The sequence below is a fragment of the Varroa destructor genome, unplaced genomic scaffold (genome assembly GCF_002443255.2).
Source record: "Varroa destructor unplaced genomic scaffold, Vdes_3.0 BEIS01000003.1, whole genome shotgun sequence".
Taxonomy (NCBI): domain Eukaryota; kingdom Metazoa; phylum Arthropoda; class Arachnida; order Mesostigmata; family Varroidae; genus Varroa; species Varroa destructor.
In genome coordinates this window covers 45,508,439-45,534,794 of record NW_019211456.1, presented here as the reverse complement: position 1 = coordinate 45,534,794, position 26,356 = coordinate 45,508,439, and the positions used below count along the sequence as shown (strand labels likewise).

General features: G+C 41.0%; 3 protein-coding genes and 2 long non-coding RNA genes across 6 annotated transcripts in view; 2 read left to right on the top strand and 3 right to left on the bottom strand.

The window, feature by feature from the left end:
- Positions 1–9,877, top strand: part of LOC147757021 (uncharacterized) — a 23,266-nt gene extending 13,389 nt beyond the window's left edge. The window contains exon 2 of the long non-coding RNA XR_015324742.1: positions 9,593–9,877. This is a non-coding gene — a long non-coding RNA (uncharacterized LOC147757021). The remainder of the gene's footprint in view (positions 1–9,592) is intronic.
- The window catches only part of LOC147757020 (uncharacterized), a 20,604-nt gene extending 4,363 nt beyond the window's left edge, over positions 1–16,241 (bottom strand). Inside the window, exons 1-2 of the long non-coding RNA XR_015324743.1 lie at positions 14,088–16,241; positions 11,602–11,689 (exon numbers count right to left, since the gene is read on the bottom strand). This is a non-coding gene — a long non-coding RNA (uncharacterized LOC147757020). The remainder of the gene's footprint in view (positions 1–11,601; positions 11,690–14,087) is intronic.
- LOC111246260 (uncharacterized) overlaps positions 1–16,680 on the bottom strand; it is a 35,374-nt gene extending 18,694 nt beyond the window's left edge. Inside the window, exon 1 of the mRNA XM_022795557.2 lies at positions 16,248–16,680. Coding sequence (XP_022651292.1) covers positions 16,248–16,253 — 6 coding nt within the window. The 5' untranslated portion in view covers positions 16,254–16,680. The remainder of the gene's footprint in view (positions 1–16,247) is intronic.
- Positions 16,606–26,356, top strand: part of LOC111246263 (uncharacterized) — a 39,421-nt gene continuing 29,670 nt past the window's right edge. The window contains exons 1-2 of the transcript XR_002671611.2: positions 16,606–16,842; positions 17,244–17,404. The gene's annotated coding sequence lies outside the window, so the exon portion shown is untranslated. The remainder of the gene's footprint in view (positions 16,843–17,243; positions 17,405–26,356) is intronic.
- Positions 21,794–26,356, bottom strand: part of LOC111246264 (uncharacterized) — a 44,698-nt gene continuing 40,135 nt past the window's right edge. Inside the window, exon 7 of one of the 2 annotated variants that reach the window (XR_015324739.1) lies at positions 21,794–25,728. The gene's annotated coding sequence lies outside the window, so the exon portion shown is untranslated. The remainder of the gene's footprint in view (positions 25,729–26,356) is intronic. The other variant, XR_015324741.1, reaches the window with a different exon arrangement.

Below are 26,356 nucleotides of genomic sequence, written 5' to 3'. Positions count from 1 at the left end.
ATATATATGTGCGGTTAAACAATGATACTGGTAGATGCGCTACGAATTCAAGTCAGTTCTAGCGAAGATACATTTGCATCTGGAACCTTCGTGTTTACTATGCGCTTAAATCAAGCTCACTATCTATACAAATGTGCTCCTCACCGGACGACTTACATAGTATGAGAATACGAGATATTGTAACTACAAAGCTTTAAATCTTGTCAAGTGTCCACATACATAGGAGCATCCATTGGTCTGAGCCGCCTAGACTATGACGAGTTTATCGAGCCCTATCTTTAACTATAATCGTGGCAATATTGTTGTTTGTTTATGTACGAACTAAATGGCTTTTGAAGCAGTAAATCCCACAAAATACAACTTACACCTACGTAGCAACAAGTTCCTGTGCGTCCTAACTGCCTTATACGTATCACTACACATCGGCTGATGTGTTCCTAAATGGTCTCTATATCTAGACCTGGCCGTTTAGGAAGTACTTGATTATCTGTAATGGACCTGCATTGTATGTAATCTGTCAAAATATTTTTATTGATGGTAGCCCATTTTTAATTTCTGGCAAGAATTATCCACCTTTCGTTTTTATAATGCCTTAAATAGGTTCTGGTGTTCTTATTAGCACCTGTTTCACTGAAACAATTTCGGTTGTTGTTTCACATTTTCAAGCTTTCCTTAGCCTCTATTTACTGAAAAGCTTTACAGGTGCCCGACGAGTACAATGTGAACTTTAACCCCGGTGCAGTTGAGGGGATCGAGGGGTAAAGAGCCTAATGTATTCTGACGATTTGTATCAATTCGGACCCAGAAATTTGTGTTTACTGTAAAAATTAACGAACAATGTGTCTGGTACCACTTGACCAATTTGCAGATTACAACAAGATCGAGCACGTGCTTGCGTTCCCGGCCGACAGTAGGTACGAATGAATCTATTGGCCCTACAATCTGCCCAGGCGCAAAGGCAGCTTACCATTAGGTGACTAATGGGGTCACTATGTGCTTCTGAGAGAAATTTAATGAATTCTAGTATTTGTGTGAGCCGAACTCCCTCACAAGTGAATCCATATACTTGTACAGGTGTTGACAACGGGCAGATATTTGCCAACTAAACGATAACTACTGTTGATAGTTTCCCGTACAAATGGTAACTCATAAACGTAACGACAAGGACTTTTTTTTGGCGTACTCGTTGCCGACATATAGCATTAGATCAACATATCTTGCCATTTGGTTTTCTATAATACCCAAATCGGTTTTTAACCCAGGCTGACTACCTAGCATAAAATAATGTAAGATTGCATTAGTATTAATGGAACAAATGCTTTAGCTAGGGAATTAGGGAAGTATCAAGGTCTGCTGGAAACGCAATTGCTTCTCTGTTATGCGAATAGAGGCCCGGATATGTAAAGATAAGAAGAGCAAGGGAACCAGTAAAAAAATAAAAAAAAATCAAAAAAACATCACGCGCAGGTCAAGGTCTCCCCTGCCGTAAACAAAAGTTAGATTGTCGAAAAGATACTAGTTCTTTTTAACTAGATAACTTTAAAGACATATAGCTCAGACGGTGAGTCATTTCTGAAGCGGTCAATTACGACTAATGAAAAGTAGATCAATAGCAATGCGCTCGGAGTGATGCCAAAAAAGGTGATGCTAAGTGTTTGAGAGGATTAGAAAGGAATCGTGCATTATGAGTTGTTACCGTCCGGCAAGACTATTGATTTGGATCTCTACTTCCAAAAACTAACAAAATTACGACAAGTCATAGGAAAAAATTGGCTGAAATTAATGAACAGGTACGGCGTCGTCTTCCGCCATGACGGTGCCAGACCATATACATTTTTAGCTACATTCCAAAATATGAGAAAACTTAAATAAGACATGTTAGCCATTTGCACGTATAGCACGGACGTTGCATCATTGGACTATCATCATCTGTCCCGATCTCTGCAAAATTCCACTAACGATATTAATTTAACATTGATAAAAAAAAAAAAAAAATTAAAAATCGCGTGCTACAATTGTTCGCCCAGAGACCACGGGAGCTCTGCACTGACGAGATTATGGCATTACTAGAAAATTAGTAGGAAGTTATTGATCAAAGTGGTGCATATTCAATTTATTAATACTGTTCTGATATATAAGAAACACTAGCATCAATTTTAGTTTGAAAACCATCCATACTTTCCCTACAACCCAGTAAATCCAAATCTTGTCTGTGTTAAAATAGATGTTTCTATCCGGTTAAACGGAGTCATTCGTCCATAGAATTATGTACCTTTCGAGACGCCTTGTATATCCGTAAGAAAACTTGGATTCTACTCTAGTTATTAACCATTTCATCAAGAACACCGAGAGATGCTTCTCACTGTGAAAATTCAGGTTTTATCTATAAATGGGTCAGGCCTATATGCGTAACTACACTGGTACATTAGGTAGACTCGTTTCATTACCATTTATTGCAGTGGCTTATACAGCTCGTCTCAAGCGGGTCCTTTACAACGCATAATATTTTTTGACTCCGCCGAATTTTAACACTCGTAGCGTGTTTACACATATAAAGGCAGACGAGGCTAAGTCGATAAGCAAAATCGTCTAAAAGTCTTTTATCCTTGAGAGTGGTCTCTTACATCCAACTGGTGTGCACGTGCGTAGGCCTAAGAGAGCGAGGGGTAAAACGGTTGAACGCCGCCATTTATCGCCACGATCACGTGGCTGTAAGTCAGCATAGTTAAGTCTTGCTGCTGCAGCTTCTGTTCAAGCACGCTAATTAACCGGTTACCCTCAAAACATATCGACAGACGGGGCACAGCTTTGAAGCACCAAGCCACCCCCGCTGATACAAAAAGCACCACGGCCAGCATGGCAACGGGCAGAGATTCTCTTTCAAGAATATCGACAATCTTTTACAGCGGAAATTCTCCAGCGATCACTGCCGTTTCCCTAACTCGTGTTTGTCCTAGACTTTATTACGCACAGGTTATGGTACTACGTCGGGGCCTCGCTCAACCTCCAGGTATATCCGGGGTGTTGGGCAACATTCGTAGAGATTTGACAAAGTACATTTCACGCTTTTGTGCTTTTCAGTCATCGTCATAATTGCAACGGTGACGGAAACAGTGAGTGGAACTCTTTCCCTTCTTTGATCTTGTAGCGGTTACCGTTAACTAATCCTGTATGGGTACGTAGCCTTTCTCTCTGTGCGTGTGTGTCAGGTGCTTCATGTCCTGCTTATCCACATGCTCCAACCATGATCTCTAGAATCTAATGACACTATTTAAGCATAAATTTGTTATTGCGACACCGACCAAATGAATAAGTTAACGGAAGTGACTCGAGTGTCATCTGATAGATGATTTTTTTTGGCAGGGCCTACAGGATTCCCACAAATGCCTGTGGTTTTCTTGATAAAGCTCATACAAATGCTGGTCACTTCTCGGACTTAGCTTCCCCCGTCGCAGCTTCCATTCAGTCGCGTGGATCTAGTTGAGAGCCCTGGTTAACTTCAGCCATTGCACACTTATGTTGGGGTGCTAGGCTGAGACCCCTTAGCCTAGATTGCCTCTGTCGCAACCAAGCCCGCCGAAAGGGTAATCCGGGACAACTTTCAAGCCTCATTCGGCTCGACGAACTCATAGAGACAGCCGGGCTCAGCCCCAAGCCTTGCGAGGATAGGAATCCCTATGCAGTGTAAGTTCTGCTCTCATTTTCCTTACCAGTTGCCGCGTCCCTTTCGAAACGTTCACGCACACACATTCGGATGTCAGGTCGACAATATTCTCATGGTTTTCCTTCCATGATGACGTTCTACAAGCCACGCTAAGCAGGAACGGAACAGCGTGTTTCTAAAATAGAAAGGGTAATGAAGAATGTTTGGGTGAATGTGTGAGGAGCTAGCGACTTAAACGGCTGACTTCGGTAGAGGCAGCAGGGCGGGTTGATTTCGGGCAGACGCGAGCGCAAAGAATATTTCCAAACTAAACGCGCTTTGTCTCTCCTGCTCTCCCACAATATAACTTAACCACAGCTCATTCCACAAAAGCTGCGTAGTAACCAGTGTGCCGGTGTGAACCGGTGCCACTGTCACTTCATCGCCGGCATGGCCGTCTAAATGCTCTCGGTGCAAGGAAGCGTAGCCGACGTAGGCGGTGCGAGGGAAGGCCCGTACGGCCATTCCATAATGGTACGAGTGTACGAACGGAAGGAAGAAAGCACGAGATGAAGTTTATCTTGCCCGTTCTGCTGCCTCGCCCACTGAATCTGGTCGATGTGTCAAAATTTAAGCGGCAACCGTCGGAGTGAAGGCGGCAGCCGAACCGCCTCTGCCAAGGGCATAGTAGAACGAGGAAGACGAAAAAGAAAGCAAGCGAGCATACCAAGGAAGAAGACTTGCCTTTTTGCGTAAAGAGCAAAAGAAGGAGCAACGTTAGTTTGAAGCTGGCTTTCTTGCGTAGCACCAATAGCAAACGCAGCATCACTGCTAGACGGGTAAATGGCAGGAAGACTGTGTTGGCGTCAATGCGTTGCTGTACCATAGCCATAAAAAGTGGGTTTCACCCGTTGCATTTTCCCGGTTCACTGGGCAGAGAGTATCACGAGTAACGGGTTGGACCCCTACCCCGTTTTTTTTAGATATGAAGAAGGAAAGAGATAGACAGAAGGGGAGCTACTGGCAAGATGAAAAGGCTAAACGCTCAAGTGCTGCTTGGGTGCTTTCAGCTGCTCTGGACAACGGTTCAGTCAGCCAACCACTGAATACTTGAGAAGGCATCCTCGTCTTTCAGCCAAGCGTTCTTGAAGAGCAGCCTTCGAACTGCTCGTGGCTGCGTTACTCTCGTACTCAAGCGGAGGAAAGGATAAGGATAGATGTAAAGAAAACGCAATGAACGGGGGCGAAGAATTTAGCTTAAAGAGAAAGGTTACTAGGACCTGTATCTAAACCTGGGTTTGCCACTGGGTCGGATCCATAGACAGGTTACCATTGACGTTAGGCGCCAAAACCGTTGCATAGCTGAGAGACCCATACTTTTCCCCATATTGTTTTTCTGTCTATTTCTTCTTTTGGGCGAACTAGTAGGATAAGCTTTTTTATTCGGAAACGAGACCCTTGAACGGAATAGAACAACGCCCGATTAAGACAATCTCGATTAAGGTTTTTAGAAAACTTTAGATCACCGATAAAATTACAGAAAGGAGAAAAATATGCATCGTAAAATGCTCTTCTCTTCACGTTCTTCAAAGAAGTGACTTTTACTCGATGGTTTAGTAGTCATTCGTTGTTATAATGTATTATCTGCCTTAATATTATTAATAACTACAGTTGTTACTGAAGATAACTTTTTTAAGTTAATTCGCCGAGGTAGTCTCCAACTCGCCCTTTACCTGTGGCCAATCTCTTAAATTGTTAGTTGCTTCAGGTTATCGATCTGCTGCCTAGCATTTTTTTTTATATCTTAATTGGAAGGACCAATCATCGTAAGATAGATCCTATCGCATGCAAATGTTTTTTTCAGAGAAGCGCCAGGAGGACCATGGAGGATAAAACTGCGTTAAGTATTTGTTGGTAGTGCAGATATAGTGAGTGAGGTGATATCAGGCAGACTAAGCCCTTATCACCAAAAAGCGAAATCAGGCCAGTTTTGCGATAGTATAGAAGGAGAAGGTAGCGATAAGTAACGCCACAATATATGGAGAGCATTGAGAATAGCTCAGGAAGCTATAATAGATTAGATGCTAAAATTGTTTGAAATTTGTTCCAATAAATTTCTTGTCGATGTTTTCAAGATAAAGGAAAATGAGTTATTGCTTTATTTATAATTAGTCAAACATCGATGGCGTTTCAGATGCTTATGAGTAGAAAAGTTTAAAACCTCCTAATCTTGCTTAGGCATCATTTGGTCTTGCAAAATGAGGCTTCTCAAGATAGTTATTCAACAAGTCTAGAATGTCATCGTTAATGCCACAAGTGCTCATCCCTCGCAATTACCTCTTTCATTTATTTTTTATTTTTTAGTTAAATATACGGCTCGCTGCATATACCGGTTCGTTTTGCATTTATTCAACATAGCCAATCAGTTTCGTTGCCTAATAAAACTGTATTATACATATATAATGCTGGTTTTAGCAAATTTTGCTTTCTTCGCGGCAGTGGATTCGTGATTTGCTTCATCTCACACATATGTACTTCTGCGCGTGTGTGTGTGCCTCAGACCAGCCATCACTAGCTTTACCTGTGTTCTCTACACTAGCCCAGCTATAAGAAAATCTGACAGACAAGCAGGCAGAAAAGCTGTGACTGCCTCTCACAGGTTAAACCCGGAGACAGTAGCGCTAACAGGGGAAAACTAAGAAGGCTAGCGAATTAAAGAGGGAAGCCCAAAATTTAGGGCCACGGCCGTTTACTAACAGAACGGATCCGGTGCTCTTTAGTATGGCGTGGGCTCTGATGTGCGATATGGGCGTGCACACAAATTGTAGTTGACTAGCTACAGCAAGCAGGCACGCAAGAAAAGGAAGAAAAATGAAAAAAAGAAACAGCGCTGCAGCGGAAGGCAATAGAATTCGTTAGAAAAATATAAACATATGTTAATAGGTTTTCCACAAGGAATGTCCGTCGCTAACATACTTCATCAATGAAACATGAAGACTATTTGTGCTCTAGAATCTTTTTTATTTTGCAAAATCTAATTTACGCTATTTTTTATTTAAATAGTATGTATTCGATACATTTGCAGAGAAGGGTATCATTGAAAAAATTAGCCTTCTGGAATCATCTGTCTTATAGCATAGGACCTCGTTCGTTCCGCCAACCTCCAACTGGAAATGTTTGCTTGCGTTTCTACGCTATTATACACAGTAGGTTTAAATATACACATTTTTTCTATAATGTACATACGATAAATATTATGTTCCTTTTATTATCTAATGTGATTTATACAAGCGATACAACTTTAACTATTTATTATATATTAATTGACTAGGCCCGTACCTTATTTTACTTTCACTATGACCGCCGCCTCCCAGCTTCAAACAGTCGTAAAATGCTCACTAGCAATTATTCTCTTTTGGAGGAACCAGTCTAGTCAGCTTATAATAAGGGAGGTTCAGTAAATAGCTTTAGGTCAAGTGTAGAGAAAGACGCCGATAGTGGGTCTCCAGGATAATATAATTTCTTTCAATCTGCGTGATCCACTTATTCCAGAGGATCTTTCGGCTGCCCGAAGGCCCTTGTGGTCATGTTTCATTTCGTCCAGTGCTAAAAATTATTATTATTATTAAATTAAATTATTATAGGAAATATTGTAATGGAACCGAATGATCTGTCTATGGCCTCATGTTGTTTGTTCCTAACTGGAACGACCCGTTCCTCCGAAAAGAACACGTCTTTTATATTCGACGTTCAAAATTTTATTATATGACACCATATACATATATATATATGACGGCAACCCGCGCGGTGACGTTTTGCCACTATCACAACTAAACAGATATGTCCGTTGTTATCCGACTTTGACCCAAAGCTGGCAAATAAACGAGCGTAGTGCTCGAAACCCGTGGTAATGCTCATTTGTCTGTTTGTATACGCATGTTTACGTGTGCACCGTTAAAAAGTAAAGGTCGTAAACATGTATGCCAAGGCAAAATAAGTCTAAAGTAGGTTAACAAAAGCAATACGGAACGGTAGACCCCGGCACAATAGAAGGGACGGGCATCGCTCTGCAGCAATGAAGCGTCGCACAGGCGCAAAGTGCCGATAACATCAGCTTCGCCGATAAGATCAGCTCCACCCTTCAGTCAGAAGATCATCTTCGAAATCGAGTTACATCCGAGTCTGCACTGGTGAGACGCTTTGACTCATGTTTGCTCACGACTATCGAAAAAAGGCGGAATGCTGCAATTGCTATTATGATCAACTACAATGATGATAATTAGAGTAAATAACCGCAAAGGCTGATTGCTGGTAGAGACTTTTTGAAGTCTCTCCTTTTACACCGTATTATACGTGCTGCAGGCCAATTTGCCGCCGTGTTAAAATTTGCATAGAAGTCCATCAGTCAGTCTTTTTCAAGGCGCTCAAACATCCGTGTCTACAATGATACAATCTAGGCCTATTATCAAGTGAATATATACCCATACTATATGCACATAGCTGGTGTTTGTCTTCGTTTGTTGGGTCCGTCTTGTAATACCCTTGTAATCTTTGGTTTCACATACTCTTCTTTCAACTTTTTTGTCTGAAGCGCCCCTTAGCTTCGTTTCTAAAGTCTATTTTGCGATACTGTTACGAAGACCATACGGTATGCTCGCTGGCCCTTGTAACCACGCAGTTTTCAAGCCGTAGTTTTTGTTTGGACGTTGGTAGAACTTCTCCATGTCATAAGAGACATCTCTCTTTTTGCCTTGTCATGCCTTTGGATATTTTACGCCTTAGTTCGTGGCCGTCGTCTTTACTGTGGATATTAGAGGCCTTTGTGTTCGTAAGGAATTTGCGTACAGACTTTTTTTGCAGATGCCCAGGTATAAACAAGCAACTTTCATAAAACAGATTTATGATAACAGCGTCATTACCGTCTCGGCCATCACCGAGACACCTAAATATTTGTTTGCTTTTGATCAAGTAATATTACACGGTTGTCAAGATGTTTTCCCCATATTCAAATCCTATTTCGAGTAGGATTTCAAAGATGGAAAGTTCCAGTGGTAAAAAAAAGAGCTTTCGATACGTTTCATTTATCTCGTACTAAGATCGAGAAGTTTTCGAAACAGCGGGGATAGGTATGAGGTCTACGCCAAAGTACCATAGCTAAAAGTGCTATTCAAAAGCGGTTTGCTAAGTTAAAACAACGTTTTCAACCTGAAGAACGCAATTTACTCGACTCTTCGTGTTCTTCGAGAGTCACTTACAGCTACTTCTGAAGTAAGATCCTGTAAGGTAAACATGCAATTTTTGCCTATACGTTCCAATATGCTTCATAATAGACTATTTATTCTTGCTTATAAAAAATATCGTAGGTTATTTCCACAGCTATTTAGTAGAAATACAGTAGGTATCACAATTGGCGACTCCATTGGCCGACATATCCATCCTGGGATCCTAAAATAAAGTTAGCATTTTGTGATCCGTATAAAATAAAGGTGGGCAGAAGAGTTTTCCCAGTAGCACACGCAGTTTGACCATCATCGAAGATTCATGCCTTGAAAAGCAAAAAAAATTCGCAAAAAAGGGCATTGCTTAAGTGGAACCTAATAGTTTTATGTGGTCGATTCCTCTAAACCCCAGTCCGATCTCCCAAGCCGGCAAACTCATCCATCCCAAGCCTTCTATATTCGTCTTGTGTTTCTTTTCACTGTGAGAGATGACCGATCCAGCTTTTTTCGTAGCAACACAGAAAATATCAAAGCAGGATTATCTTGTGAAGAAAAATTGATGAATATCTGTTGCGGTGATAAACCTATCACCGCTCGCATCAAATGCTGCTTCCAATACCGTTGTACTGGGTACCTCAAAGTAGGTTATTGAATACATAGCTGTATATATAACACTGGGTATCTGAGAAGCGATTACCTTGACTAACTAAAAATTTGCTCGAATTTTCAGATCTAATCACGACGCAGGAAAAGAATATTTCAGGTTTGAAAACAGCTCTCGTTGTTTTTTCAAGTCTTGTACGACGGCTGCACAACCTAAAGATGAAGCTAGACATAGGGGTTGGTACGGCCTGATAATGACATTAGTATATACGATTGAAATGCCGACTGATGTTACGTTTCACGGTCACTCGCGTCGAGTACGACTACAGGCTGGCGTGTACGTACACGAACCTGTAACCGAGCGCCGCCGTCGCGGCGAGCATCGCCGAAGAGTCGGATCGGAGCAACCTTGGTAACACCGATTACGATTGAAGCTATCTTTCATAACCGAATAAAAGTCTGCTACACAGAAACATAACTTTGATAAGAGACCCCAGTCACAAGACAATTGGCAGAGACAAAGTCAAAGAGACCCTAACAACCTAAATACCGAAATATGCAGAGGAGAAAAACCGATGAAAAAACAAACGAAGCAGACTGTCAGTGCTGCTCAAGAAAAACAAATCTGACAGATCCATTTACAATACATTGCTTGTAGACCACTATAGTTACGACAAATAACTGTCGAACTTCAAATATAAATAACTCGCTCTACTCTTCTTCAATTTCTTCCAGAGAAAAATATCCACTTGGTGACCAGGTATATTCCGCGTGCGTCCAAGTCACGAAAGAATTGAAACTATGACCAGTCCCATCACTTTAAACGATTTTAACTTTAGTCAAATAACCTATAGGGTATTCGAACAAGTGACTATCTTTTCTGACAAATAGGTGATCCTTCTATGTTTTGTCTGAAATACGTACGAATGTACTGCAAATCATGATACTATCGAATGCGCCTTTGCCAATTTGAAGCCTACGTATTTTGCAAATAGTTGTCTCCCATTGCTGCACTATACTTCTCCTTAGGGCATGCATCTGTGAAAGTTTTCTCAGAATGCAGAAAGAGACTATTCAGAGGTTCCCGACCTCAACGCTGTGTTCGCGTCTGCAAGCGTTGAGAGCCATTAAGGGGAACAGTCGAATTTTCGCCGCGGCGACACTTACAGATAGAATATACTAAGTAAAGGCAAAGGAAACGTTGGTTTGCGTATTGTGAAGAAATCTGTCAGTGACATTAAAGGGCGTCGTGGTGACACCTCCACAGGCTATGTACCCGCTGAGACGATAACAAAACGTTTCGTAAAAACGTCTCCGCAATGAACGCACACGACGACTCAAGACGATCGATAATTTCGAATATTTGTCGATAATTGCTTTTCGTACATAGTAAATAGTGTTGCTCTTTTAAATGTGTATTGTAACGGAAAATTTGGCCTTCATTTTAAATATTCGCACCTCCCTATACTGTTCTATAGCTTTAAACAGGAAATGCAATTGACACGGTTGCTGTACGAGCGCTATGCATTGATTAAAACAAAACGATTGCAGGACCATATCTTACAACAGCGCACTCGGTATTTTAACAATTAAATACCAATACATAATTGAGCTGATATCTTATAGGTAGGTCCTTTTCTATCCACCTCTCTTCTCGCCGCTATATTCTAACGAACGACGGGCTTCGTGGCTACAAAGCCGTATAGGATTGCCTACAAATTGCTCTCGATAGTAGCTCAGCGTGATATATTTCCTATTTCATTTTGAGATATCAAATATCTGAGAGGGGCCGTCACACTTCGTTGATTCTGGGGAAAAGCCGCGTGACGCTAGATGGATGTAGACGGCGCCTGAGCCCATAGGGTAATACAGGCCAACATAAGGGAAGCAAGGCAAGGGCCTGGTGCAAAGCAATTTAGAATAAAAAGTGAAACAAAAAATAACAAAAGATTAATGCAGTCGTTGCTAGAGCTGTTTTGGGTGTTGGCGGGGAGGGGGGATGAGGGGCTTACCCGGAAGTGCCGTGTAGAGGCTGGGTGAAATACGTTAGGACGAATGCAGGACGTTGACAAAAAGTATCATTCTTCAGCGACGCCTTCTATTTGCTGTTCATAAATTCAACGAGACTTTACGTACCCGATCTCACAGCTGCCTAACTTTCATAACCGTTGCTCCTATCGTGCCATTCTGTTCTGCACGCCGTTGTGTGAGAAGGCAAGAGAGACTAAAAAGGGAAAATAATGTTTTTCAGTAACAAATTGTTGTACACTATTCTGCATCGATAAAGCCACGAATTGATGTGCATTTAAAAGGCGGAAAGATTGGCCTGAAGATCTATTAAAAAAAATGACTGTTTTCTTCAAGTAAACCTTAAGCAAGTATGCTGGCAAACACAAGACAATGCACGAGCAGTATTATATCGTACTATAGCGTACTCTAAGAGTTGAGTTCATTTGTCAAGCTACCTCACTGGTTACGAGTGGAATTACGTTGTAGTGTAGTTGCGTCGCGATGTATAATATTTTATTGTCCGAAATACCCCTATACCTAATCTTGATAATATACTTTCATAATTAAGCTTAGTTCTTTCAGAGAATTAGTAAACTCTTGTCGTAAACTTTTTCAATAGGAAAACCTTTTTTTTCTAAATAACTACTACTTGCTCCACTCAGTGGTATCTTAATACGTCAATTGGTAATAGTCAATTTTGGTATGGCATATTTCCCCGAGTGGCATTTTCTAACCTCCTCTCTCGTTACTTCACATGATACTACCAAGCCGCCTATATGTGTATTTTGAAAACGTTTGCCTAACGTTACCATCACAACTGAATAGTTGTTTACTCACTAGCAGCAAGTGACCAGAGAACCTGTCAAGTATCAGGAGGTTACTGCGACTCCAGGACACGGCAGGTCTATGCCAAGCTGCCAAAGCTGCCGCCGCCGTCGCCTCCGCTGTCGAACGCAACTACCGTAGGATAGCATGGCAACCCGCTTGCTGCTGGCAGTTAGCAAGCGTGAAGTCGACGTGCTTTCGGATAATTTAATATATCAGCATCGTGCTCGTCGTGTGGCCAGGCGGTTTCCCCCTAGGCTGTTACTACTGCTGCTAGTTCTGAGGGACTCACGTCACTATCGAGTTGAGTATAGTATGACAGGTAAAGCGGCTACCAAGCGAATGAGCGAGCGCATCGGGGAAGGCAAGTCAGAAATGACATTGGCATTGGAGTTGCGAAAGGGGAAAGCCAACAAGCCCAACAGTGGTAGGTATTTTACAAGACAGGCGCAAGTCGGCCGTTGCAGCAGCACAGCGGTATAAGTCTGTTTGAGAGCTAGAGAACGGCTCTAAACTAACAGGCCATACCCGTACCCCATTTATATCATTCTCCCATACCAGAGCTACGGCTAAGACTGACGCCTACAACCCCAGAGCAAGCAGCAGACCTAACGTTCCTCTAGAATCGACTGGAAAGAAAATGTCGAAAGGCTGTTTAAACCCATAACGATTGCGGGGCACGGACAAACGTCAGTTGAGAGAAGATCGCTAGTTACTCTTGGAAACGACCATGTCTATAGTTAACACGATCGCCGTTGCGAAATATCGAGTCGCGCCTCCTAGTATTTAACCTTTAGTCTTTACTTACCCATTGAGCCCATTAGACACAGTGGCGCACAGTTGAAAGTTTCAGAATCGATGAGGACTTTTTGAGGGTCGCAGCCGTTTTTGGCCGTACCCTTATGAGAATGCCTGTGTGTGTGTATGTATGTTATATCTGCAAGACTGGTCCGCCTCCTCCTGGTCGCAGTGGACGCAAGATACGCTACACTGTCTCAAGTAGGATTGAATTCGTTGATGGTACGCTAATTACCAACTACTCGAAAGAAATCGAGAAGCTTATCACCCGGAAAGAGTCATGCTAACAGCAGCAAAGCAACGAAGAAGAAAAGAAAAATGCAGCAGACAAGAAATGTCCAAGAAGTCACACGGCGAATCGAAGCCGATAAGCAGCTATCGACGGCGACGATGACGACGATAACGATAACGGGTGCGACTCGAGGGACGACAAAATGGAAGACGGGACATCGAAAGGAGCCCCACAGAAATTGTTACTAGGCAATAGCCGGAAGGAGGATGGAGCCGGAAAGAAAGCCAGCACAGCGTCGACTAGGATATTGGTTACCTTTGGGGAAGATAAGTGGAACTAAGCATCATGACATTGGCGGAACAGCGAAAGGTGCCGAAGAAAACAGCGAACGAATATTGATTAGCCTAAACCAATAACAGTATGAGAAGTGCTATAAGTATAAACACTGGTGAGCAAACAAACTGCAATTGTTGGCGTTTAGAAAATGGTACGGCATGAATAAGACGTGATGATGCGGATTGCGACTAAACGCAAAGCAAAATTGATACAGGTGGTTTTGGTCGTCAAATATCCAACAAGTCATCGGATTATAGAGAGAGTGAAATATGGAACGAACAAGATCAAGCGGTGGTAGAACGCAATACATTACAAGCGATAGAGCAAACCTCGAACGCAGTGCTCGAAGCAAAGCTGTAGCCATATAGCGATTAATAAAAAGAGTAATACATAATAAAAAAAAAAAACCGAATATGCGTACCATTTTATCAGAGAGGTTGACGATGAGGTAATCAAGTATCAGCCGAGGCAGATGAGTGCCTTGTTACATAGAATTCGCTTCACTTTTTCCCTAAGACGCAAATAAGGTTTGTCGTGGCGGTGCACCGTTCGCTATTTATAATGTGTAACTATATAGATAATATCCATTCTAGAGTAAGAAAGAGAATGGTAACTAAAAAGAGCTGCATTTACAGCCGGAATAAGCAGGGCCCGAGACGCAGCTGGTGTTTTTGCTCCGCTTTGTTCCTCGCTTCACACTGCCAAGATGACCTTTTTGGTCTTCGTCATGTGAAATCTTCTCTCATGAATTCCCTCAAGACGCTATGAAAGGCCCGTCCTCATCTAGATGGCGAAAGAACGCGACTAGGTAAAAAGCGATTGCAAACGCGTAGAAAGCGCAAAGATTCAGGTGTAATCTGGATACAGCGACTGCTACAGCGGATGGGACGCCGAGGTTCCAAACCAGACCTGACATCCTGACTGTACAGATAACGCGATAACAACGTTGACGACGACAATGACAGAGAAACGTGTCTGAAGGAAATGTGCCCGAAAAGTTTGGTCCATGCCGAGTTCTAGGTGAAGGAGACATGGCCGGCTAGCATATGCTAACGTCCACAAAGGATGGTCCAGGCCAAAGTTGCAAAGGGAAAAGAGGAATCAAGGCCACAATCAGGAGAGTGACTCACAAGAGTGGCGAGAAAATGTATAAGAGAAGCCGGGAAGAGGAAGAAGTCTACTAAGAACTGAGTAGAAGAACGATCTTTTCGTTGGCGACAGGCTACTACACGAGAGAAATTTAAGAGGCGACGAGGACGTCGTAACGTTGGCCGTGTCAGGCCAACGAATGGCTCTTTGAAATAAAGGTAGGAGCCAAAAAGGGTTTTGCGAAGGTGAACTTATGGAGTTGTACGTGCAGGACAACACCCCGCTGTAAAGGGATTGGGCTGTCTTGGTGACAGTCAGTAAGCCGGAAATGGTCGGATCATTTCACGAAAGACGCTGCCCCACCTGATACCGGTTGCGGCACCTGGCAAAAGCAGAGCCGCAGAACGTCGGAGCGCCTTTTCACCGACGCGTGCCTTTCGTTCTCCAAGATGTGTCTATAAGGCATTCTTTCAGTTTACAGTATTGACGCTCAGGGAAGGAATACCCATGCGCCCTTCCACAATATGAGGAACGTGCAGAGTGCACCAGGCACGAGGAGCTCAGGGGAACTGGATGCGAAGCAATCCTGGAGTAGTAAGGGTTCTTATGGAATAGAAAAGCAGATAAAAAAAAGGCATCATACTATACAGTAGATTCAAGCCCTTTGCAAAACCTCTACAGCGAATTGGTTGCTGTGTTGTCCCTGTTGAGCATGCCATATTTTTTCTATGTGAATCTCCGTGAGGAGAATACAGCAATCACCGTGTGATATTGAATACCAAAGTTTCGTTGTGACGCACATGTGCGGATCATGCACGGAGGGGGAGGACATGTTTAAAGGGATACAGTTAAGGGCAGAACAACCGTACAACAGCTACACTTGAAAACGGTAAATTAAACATTACGCCACCTCGGCATTTCATAGACGATGATTAAGTAAATCGCATATTCGTCCTGACGAAGCAGCAATCTGCCCGAGCTATATTTTTTAAGTAGCCTTCCTATACGGTAGATTTTGGAAATTTCAAAAATGGTACAAGATTTTTAGACCAAGTTAACCCTTTGTTTTTACTTCTATTCACTTTCTTGAACAATAGTCAGGGTGCAGTACTCTAAAGTCCTGTATACCCAAAACACTAGTGGGCAAATAACGCAGATGGAAAATTTGATTCTCTAAAATACCCTAAATATTCGTACATGTTATTTTCTTTATATGATTAACTGAATTCAAAATCTGCCTCCGTATGGTACAATTATTTTTCTTACGTGTGTTGCAATTCTACAAAGCACTCCGATTCTAAAATAACCTATAACAAACAGGCTCTGCTTTTCTGCAAAAACTTACATATTTTGACATACTTTTTGCTATTCACACGAGAGAAACACACTTAATAAACTGGGAATCAAATTGGGATGGGACGAAGTTAGCACAGTCGATCGAAGAGTAGGCACCTTTTTCAGAAGCGTACTTTTCACCCTCGTTCACACTCACCATCATGTGTTGAATCCGTTTCAGTCGACGCTACCTGATACTTTAACGAAGATGTTTTCGCACAGCCTTGAATAGCAGTTGGTCTGCATTCAGTTCACGTTACCAATACTACAAGCACAATGAGCTGTAAACCTTTCCTTAGGGCTTCTTGTGTTAGAACTTGTTTGTTGCTGGTCGGCTATAGTGAAGTCCGCTGGCGGCTACTGCCGACGCTCGTAGCACCCACTGAATTATACACTTTAGCAATGCTAGGTTCGCAGTATTGGCCGCAACTCTATCGGGTAGGTAATAAGCACTTGCTTCGGTATTTTGGGGCTCTGGTTTTTCAACCGTCGCTGTCTGACAGGATGATGCCGTAATGCGATGTGCTGGTTATGGTAACACAGCTACAGGCGTTGGCCAGTTTGCCGCTCTGGGAACGCAGCAACAGCCGAATGAGAGCGGAGCGTCCGAAGCAGAGGAATCCCGTCTTGTCTTGGGTCGGCGCCGTCGCATCTCATCCGCTCGCGTTGTGCTGGCTAGTGGGTCACCGGGTGAGAAGAAAACGACCGCTGTTCGTGGACAGACACGTCGAGCGTTGCGCGTTGCGGCTGAGGTAAGTGCTGAAGCTGATGTGCGAGCGTCCGCAAGTGTCGGTCTATCTATGTGCGGCTAGTGCGTTTGTTTGCGTGCTTCGCTTACGGACCTCGGATTGACGCCACAGGATCCATGCAGAGACAGTGGCGACGTCAGTCCTCATGACAGAGACAGTAGCAACTATGAGCAGAGCAAGCAACCGGCTTGGCGTTCGGTTCTTCGCCAGCTATCGATTGGTTTCTTTCTCGTCTTCTGCACTTGATATTGTTGAATTACACGGACACGTATATACAAAGACGCCTAAATATACATAACTACCTTACGTACAAGCAAGCATGCGGTTCAAGTGAGCTAAATTATTCAGTCTCCAACTGTCAATTCGTGGTCGCGACACTGAATTGTTTTTGTTAATTTTACCAGATGGGTGCGTGCAGTCTGTCTGTGTACAGATTAAGGCAAATCACTTCACACAGATTTCGCCGAACAAATATAACATCATAGACTCAGGCGCTTGTAGGGTGCTGTTGTGTGATGTTATTGTCGCACCTAGGACGTCAACAAGACAGCTACTCTGTGCAAAGGTAACCCATCTTGCATTTCTCGTTCGACTTTTGGTTAATCAGTCAAGTTTCAGGACCAAACATGTATTGACTTGCTGGACCAATTTCAATTGTTGCTATTCGTCTATGTACGGAAAGATAATCTCAAACAGATGTCGACAAAAATGGTCCTTGTCGTGCCCTATCGAACAAGCTGTTCAAAAAATGATATTTACAATAACACGATCAGCCATCGAACCTCGGTAAGAGACACTTTGGTATTTGGATACGCTAAGCAGTATGAGCTCGTCGAAAGGAGCACATGCTGGCTTTTGTGATATTCTAGAAAAGAGTCCCTCGACAAGTTGTCGAGGGACAGTAAAATTGAAACCTTCCCAATATTATCATAGAAAATACCCGTAAGTTTGATACGTAATAGATAATTCTACACAACGAAGGATTGGCCAAGTAGCGTATTTTAACAAGAAACTGTAAGGATCATTTAATCCGTCATTTAATTGTTTGGACTTGAAGAGCTTGTGATAGCCGGGTAGCACTGCAGTCCATCGCAGTTGTTTCTATCGAATAAGTTCACCATATTAAATATAAACTTTGAAATTACTGAAAAAAAGTAGAAAAAGTAGGTCGAACTTATCTGAGACTGGGTTGTTGTAGCTAAATCGTTACAATTAAATATACTAAGCCTAATAATTGAATCATAATTCAAGAATTGATCGATATAGCCGTACAAATTCAGGAAACGGAAATACGTAATGTACAAACCTAGAACCTGTAGTATTTAGCCACAGCCAAAAAAGCAGGATATCGCTCATACGATAATCATTCCACCATAGACAGACGCACGAACAAAATTAGCGGACGTATTCGATAGTGATACACAAGAGAGACCAAGTAGCTAAACTCAGTGAATAATAAATGAACTTAAATAATAATTTAAGTTCTTCACTAACATAGCCATGATACGTGATAAACGACCATTACACAGATACGGGCCGTGTGATATTTACACGTCCTGCCGATTGGACTTAGGCCTCTAAAGAACGGGAAGTCGAAATAGGACAAAAGCTTTGTAAATAGAAAAAATGTGCCATGGATGAGTCACTCCAGCAAGCTGGAAAAGTGCGTCTATAATTTTTATAACAGGGACGCCACCGTACTGCTACGTTGTAATAGTTCAGTAACAGCGTAAGTCTACAACGACTAACTAATAAAAGAACTCACAATGGAATCCTTTTTGGTTGGCCGGATACTCGTATAAGTAGTTCAGAGATTCTGTGCTGGGACGACGCTATATTTCTGCCTCGTACGTTAGTTTTACAGCCAGAAACACACAAATCAATAGAGGACAGTCTTCTGTTGATCTGTGTGTTTCTGTGCATTGTGTGGGGACTGTGTGTGATCTATGCAACATTTTATGTCATATAGCGATAAACGTTTACTAGATAGATCGTTCCGTTGCAGAGATCCTTTATACAATAGAAGTTAACGACTATTAGACAACAAGTTCATGCGGTACCCATACGATATGGTTTTGTGTTGTTAATGGTTTAGTAAATATAGATTGACTTTTCTGTTCTTTTTGCTGCTATTAAAGGTAGATTATGAGAAGATGATAGAACCCAAAAATGCGGCCGAAACTCTCTATTAATAGCAGAAAATTATCTAACCTTTATCAGAATCGACAGCCATATTGGTTGTAGATGTTGTTCCGCGATATGAAGTTAATAAAATATTGACACGTTGAGTTACATTCACTGGCATCCAGTAAACAGCATGAAATTTTTGAATTCGTTTGTATTGGGCTGTAAAGAAATGAAGAAATAATGAAGATCTAGGACCTTCAGCACTCGCTTTCATATTTGCTGCCGGAATTGTTACTGAGTATGGTAGTTTATGCTGGACGCAACACTTCTGCATACAAACAATTTATAAACAGCCACTATTGTTTACACCCACCGATCAGCACCACAATGTTTACCAATGTAGTATGTTGAAAGCTAGCTTAACCGAGACCGCTATCGTTTCACAAGTATGCGATAATCTTTAAATCATTCTTCGAATGAACATCATCTACATTAGTACCATCTTTTAAAACGTTTGTGAAAAACTTACGATATCGACTCTACAAACGCAATGCAGCTTATCTATGTCGTACGCAGACCTAAATAAGCTGTCTGCTACCACAGTAGTTTGACAGAGCCGGCAAGCCGGATATTAAGAGTTGACCGTCTGCTCGATTATCAGACGCAACTGCCATCGGTCTCATTCGTAACCTACGGAACAACACGGCACTACGGAAATGACATTCCGTTCTCAAATTGCAAAAAAACGTTTCCTTCATAGAGGAGACGTCGTCCTTACAATAGCTTTGGCATTGGCCATGCCTTGTTGTCTTTAAGTGGTCCAAAAAAGAATCAGGCTTATTTTTGCAGAGGCCTAGCATCTTTTGTTGTTTTATGCTGGTGACGAGTACCCACCCTTCGCGCAGCTTCAGCGTCGGTTCGATAATCTTTCGAGTATTTGCGAAATTTTACACCCAGTAGGCCATTTTTGAGTCGCATTCTACACAAGAAACAGGCTATCCTTTATCTTAGATGTAACACGAATAACTATGTGTTAATGTACCTTGAAAATATTTTGTTTACTCTTTCCCTAATTCGAAGTACAGCCACGTTCTCAAATGAAGTTCCCGGCTTGAAAATGCTTTCCTAGCTTGCAATAAAAACTCTGTTTGCTAAAAGAACGAATTATCTATCGTATTAAATTTATTTGCTAAAACTGTTCGCGCTATGTATTTTCATAGACTGGTACTCGCTAAGAAGAAGAGATACAATATGTACAAGGAAATGTTATTTGCAGCACAGATCCTATCGTGTGAGGATGACATGATAGTTTTTCTATTATTGATTTCATTGACTAACACTGAGCAACCTTATCTTTGTTTCTGCAGCTGTATATATAGCGACATACATTGAAATTTTCCGGTGTAAGATCAAGGTATTATTCTATTTTTCGGGATCCTTGTTTTTTGGTGTGTTTCAAGGACTTCTAAGAGAGACCTTGCTAAATTTAATCCAGTTTTATTTAATTGCGGTGAAGCAACCATATCATTATAGGGTACACACCAGCTCTTCATAATTGACTGGATTCTAATAAAATTTAGTCCAGTCACTTAATTTCGAATAGAACAGCACCGAATAGGATTAATGCTGCAAAAAAAGACTAATCAAGCGAAAAGGACTCAGCTCAAACACGCACACCGTAGATATATTGTTTTTCACTCTTAGTTTCCCAGTGTTACTTATTTTTCTCGGTTTATAAACAATTAAACGAACATACCGCTAATTTATGTAGTTCCCAACATAAATCTTCTTGACGATGCTCTTTCAGATTTACTTTTTGTCTCTGTGCCCAACGACAAGACGCGCCTGCGTGCGGCACCGGCATTATCTTTTGAAAAAGCGTTCGAGCGACTACTATAATTGATGACGCTAATTTTACTATCTAAATTTAGTGTGATAATCATAAGCTTGGCTTGGCCCCTTATTTTTCGAGTCCAAGATACTTTTTATGGTAAAAACAGCGTGAACGTGTACCGTTATGTTCTATATCTAGAACAGTCTTATGGCACCAGCAAGTTTGATGATGAAATAGGGATATTGGCGTTGTTTTATATGCCTTTTTGAGACCTTTAAATACAACAAAACTGCTTGTTCTTTTTTCATTGGACGTCGCACTTCAGCTAGATGACGGGAGCTCTCAACACGTATGGCTTTCAATGTTTGCCTTTCCTTTGTTTTAACCCATGTGCTCCTCATGGTATATCTGTTCCGGATGTTGGCAAGGCCAATTGTGCTGAGTTAGGTTTCATTGCTAGACTTGTTTCCCGATGTCCCATATGAACGGTCGAGGGGTTAGCTCTCCTGTCCTCTCACTCTGGACAACTGCCATCGCCGTTGCTCCGCCTGCCACTTAAGTAATTTTTAGCAAGTGCCCCTTAAGCACGAATCGTATTATTGTCCAAGCGTACTTTTACGCTATTCAAGAAGAAGAGGGCAAGACGATATTTCCAACGACGTACATTACGGACAGAGCTTTAGAATAACCGGCTAACTTTTATATACTAGAGAGTATATACCATCTTAGCTTTGCATGGGGCAATCAGTAACATCTAAGGCTCTCCGGTGGTGTAGGCTTCTGGAGGATCCTTTTTTTTTACTATTTTTTTTACTTTTTTGCTTTTTAACTATTCGAAAGATGAGAAAATATGTACAAGATGTTAATAATAGAGTTTCTATACGATTAATATTGACTTTATCAGTTTATGCTTTACGCAAAAACCTCGTCAGAAAAGGTCTTGGTTGGTTATTTGTCGTAAAAGAGGGTGAGTTACGCAGTTAGTTGGCTTACCCCAGTTAGATTATTAAGGAACTTGCTATAATAGTTGTTCTTTTAGACTTCCCAATTTGTGTATTTAAGTAATGAATCACAAAAATTATATCTAAAAAAAAGTACTTTTTTTATACCTGCTTGCAATGCTTATTCGGTTTTTGTTTTAACACAAATAGAAGAAGGACAAAGCAGTCAAAAACTCATCATAATGATTTCATTGGTAATTGTCATAATTTCCATTTATTTTAGGAGCACATGTGAAGTTTTTCTATCTCTGTATTTTAACCTGTTTAAATGATATGAACCTTTCTATTTACCATATGGTGATTCGCAAATTTTTGCTTTATATTTTTTCTTCTCATAGCGCCCATATCTTTGAAGTTATTGGCACAAAAGTAGGATAGTGGAAACTGAAAATCTTATCTATTAAACGAATTCTAGATGATTATACCAACGTTACAAGCAGAAGAAACTGATAATGCAGTTGTAAGAAGTTGTTCGAGAACTGCAAAGACAAAATGCCCGCCGTATGCTACTATTTTATAGAGAGTGAAAATGGGGAATTTTTACTAAAAGTCGTTCCTGAAGGTAGGAAAAAGACAGCATGATGTTCTCCTATTTTCGGCACCCTCGAATTAGCCACTTATAGCATAGGCCTGGACGACGCGTTTTATTGTTTGTCTCATCCAAATTTATCAGGTAGCTAGCTAGCTAGCACATAAATTCACTGGTGGAAGAGCAACGATTCATTTTTGCAATTTGTAGAATCATCATAAACTTAACCCAGAGTCGTTGTCGGGCTATTAGTCATAGCTGGCATCGGTTCATCCGTTATTTGTGGTGGTAGGAGGAAACCTGTTCTTAAAAAAGCGTAAACGAGACTGAAGGTTCGTTTACGGAATATGGGATGACTCCAATAACTTAGCAAGGGCTAATTGCACTGAAACATAAACTTTCTCGTTTACGTCAAGTTCACAGTTTACGCTATGGCTAGTTTACATGAGGCTTTCGAAAATTTCATGACGCAAAGCAGCAGATGCTCGCAACAGTTAAGATTCAAAAGTACTTAAAACAAATTCATCAGAATAACCAATTGCACCTCTAATAATCAGCGATTTCGTTTTAAGGTGTCTGATTCTATAAAAGCTGTTTTAAAGAAGCATGCGTCTAATCTCTCTCTGATTAGATGCTCCAGATATGCTCTAACGATTAGTCGTTCTAGGATTTTTGCACTGTTTCATTCGTATTGGACTGCTGTATCTCTGGGATTTCCAATCCCTTTCAGTCCAGCGTTCCGCTAATTTTTTACCTCTTCTTAGGGACTAAATATGTAAATATTAGTTCTAGACATTTTAGAAAAAGTTTCTCCAAGTTAATTTTTCGAAGTATTGTTCCTATTTTTAGAGAACACTTGCACGATATGTTTCCTATTTATCTTCCTGTATAGGACTAAATTTCCTAGTCAGATGCCATGATGCAGTGCTAGCTTCCAAGCAAGGAACAAAGCAAATGATTGCTCTAATCAGTACATACCGTATCTAAAGCCGATCTACAGCTTGTTTATTGTGTGTTCTCGCGTGCGTGCCTATTTACATAATGCGACATAAACCAATCAAATATCGAGGAGATTGTCTTTCTGGATTAAAGAATAATTGGTTATCTGTCCGAATTTGAACTCACATCTCTGATCCTGCTTGTTATTGCAGTCTGAGAAAGGTTCTTTGTTACAGGTCGATCGTACGTAACAAGGATGTGGCTGAATAATGTCTAGCAAGGTTTACCTTCCCATTCGACGTATTTGATTCAGTCCTAGTTTAAGCTCATTTCTATCACTGTCGAATGCTATAGTAGAAAATTATTCGAATAAATATAGCTCTACACTCACGCTCAAAAAGGTGCTAAGGTGTTAAGACCTAGCTCCTTCTCAATGCGACCATAATAAAGCATGACTTTTTTTTGTGTATGTAAAACGTGGGGAGTCCTCTGATGAGCAATAGTGTTAAACACTGAGGTCTCCGGTGCAACGTCTACCTCACTTGTAGGAAGCTGACGCTGATAGAATTTTTCAGGTACTGTGCCTGAGTTGTCCCGAACTAACAGATATGACGCAAATGTAGAGCTATTTTTTCGTTTGCTGCTCTTGGCTACAGTGAGGAGACAATCTGTAGAGAGTATAAAACTGAAATGTGAAATTATCCAACCGCTACCTGCATTTTTATATCTTTTTGTTTAGTTTGAGTGTGCGAAATCAATCATTTTTCATTCTTGTCCATCATCCTCCCGAACAAGACAAAATACGGACCAAACGATCGTGTAGTTATATAATAAAAACGCCGTTCAAGAACCTTCAAAAAAAGCTCTGTTTCGTATCGTGTTCGGAATAATCATCATAGCAAAATTAATTTCGCTTGTTTATAAGTTATATCAAACGAAAATGAATACATTTCGTAAGGATATTTTCGATGGATGTGTGTATTCAATGAAAGCTCCTTAAATATAACGACTATGATTTTAGTTTGAGGGATTAACGACTCGTTTGCGAATAAGTAAGTTGTTAATAATAACAACCATAGGTAAATCAATCTGCGTACGAATATAGCCATTGTAAGTTCGTTGCCAATTCAAAAATGCAAGGATTTGAAAACAGTCTCTAGTCTAAAGCGCTAACAAAAATTCGTTTTTTTTTTTCCGGGTAACTGGTTTACGAGAAAAGCTATTTATGTGCTTTCGTGATTTTCACCAGGCTGTGTAATAAAAAATATCATGACGAAGTATATATGGTGTCTCATTTCTTACACGGTTGGGTGCAACATATATATTTTCCGATAATATTGCGTATATCTATTTTGCCATTTGGTGCGTGACTACCCTATACGTACTCTCCTGTCGATCATCGAAAATCGCTCTTTTGTGCAACTCTGATGAATTTCCGACTCGTTCACTCGAATTCCTATGGTGGATCTGCAGCTTTGTTCTACAAAAATCCTTCTCAAAGTATTTAAAAGTCGTATGAAATTTGGCAAGGACCGCACAAGGAAGTTAACTAACCTAAATGGGCTGTGAAGACATCGAAAAATTGCTGGCCTTCAGTCATGTTCGTTACACGAACCTCTTGCCCCCGCCACAATAAGTTTGTAATCTTACCCGAGAAGAATTGGTTTTCTCCTGATACAAATGATAGCCGGATATCGGATGCTTGCAAAATCGTTCCCAATCTCAAATACACACAAGTCATATATAAAATATATAAATACACACATATATCGAAATGGATGCCTGTGTGCGCGTATCAAATCACCGGTTAACTTTAATTCTGGAGTAGAAATTTTGACGATAGGTTGAAGCTCTTTAAAATAGATATACTGCTTCTTCCGTAGAACATAATGTTAATATGGGGCATGTTTTCGTTAATCAGGTTGCCAAAGGTCGAGAACTTCCGTTTGAAGTTTTTCAAATGGAAAGCTGTTGTTCTTTGCAAGCTCGACAGAATCGGCACAAAATTGTATTTCTAGCATCTTTAAAATTTGAGTTAGCTAATTTTTGCTAAAGAGTTCTAAAATTTTTTAAATATATTGATGTGATGATCGGGGAAAGCCAGATACTTCCATCGACCTATCAAAATTATAACGATATTTCATTAGAGAAGCGAGAATAACGGTAATAGGGTAAGCGATTTGGATTAGGTAAAGTGTTAGGAGCGAGGCCGTTTTTGAGGCCGGAAGGTAACACTATGCGGATAATGTAAATTCGTTTTGGTTTATATTTGAAATGATATGTGTATATATATACACACATAGATAGATATTTGAAATTTTATAGTAGTCGTTAGGCGTTTGTTTAGATAGTAGTATATACGCATGCATGCATGCTCGACTCGAAACACGCGGAGGATTCACGCGCTGCGGTAGTGGGTTTTTCGTAGTGTAGTTAAACTGGGCTGCTGTTAGAAGTTGCTGCAACGGTAGAATAACAACAAAGGAGACGATGACATTATGAATTCACTAAATCAGAAAAATTGAATTTTAACCGCCTCGTCAAAACGGAATAGCGGAACAAATATGACAAAATGTCAAAATAGCTATAAGTGCATAATTATTAAAAATCTGTAAATTTACCCCAATTTATTAAATTCGTTCACAATTGACTGCACTGAGAAGTGTAGCAGGATAGTCCTACTATTCCAGAAGGTGAGTAGAATCAACGCAACAGAGAAAATGTCGCGGAAATGCTTTATCAGACTAATAGATAGACTACTTACATGAAGATAAAAGTGCACAGAGGAATGGGAAAAGATTTAAAAAATCTAAGAACATTTAAAATTGTTGGAGATGTATAGATCTAATCGAGCAACGAAATTAGTGCAAGCTCTCTTGAGAACTGTAACCGAATAGGTGTGGATCTGCATCCTAGGCATGATCTATGCTTGGTTGAATCAGACAGGTTTATCTAATAACGGCGACCAAAATAACCGGCTTGTATGGTAATTCCTAAGAACATGTAGTTTATGTTAGGCCGGATGTGACATTAATGGATCGGATGAGTTGTACGTGATAAATCCACGAACCACTGTATATATATATA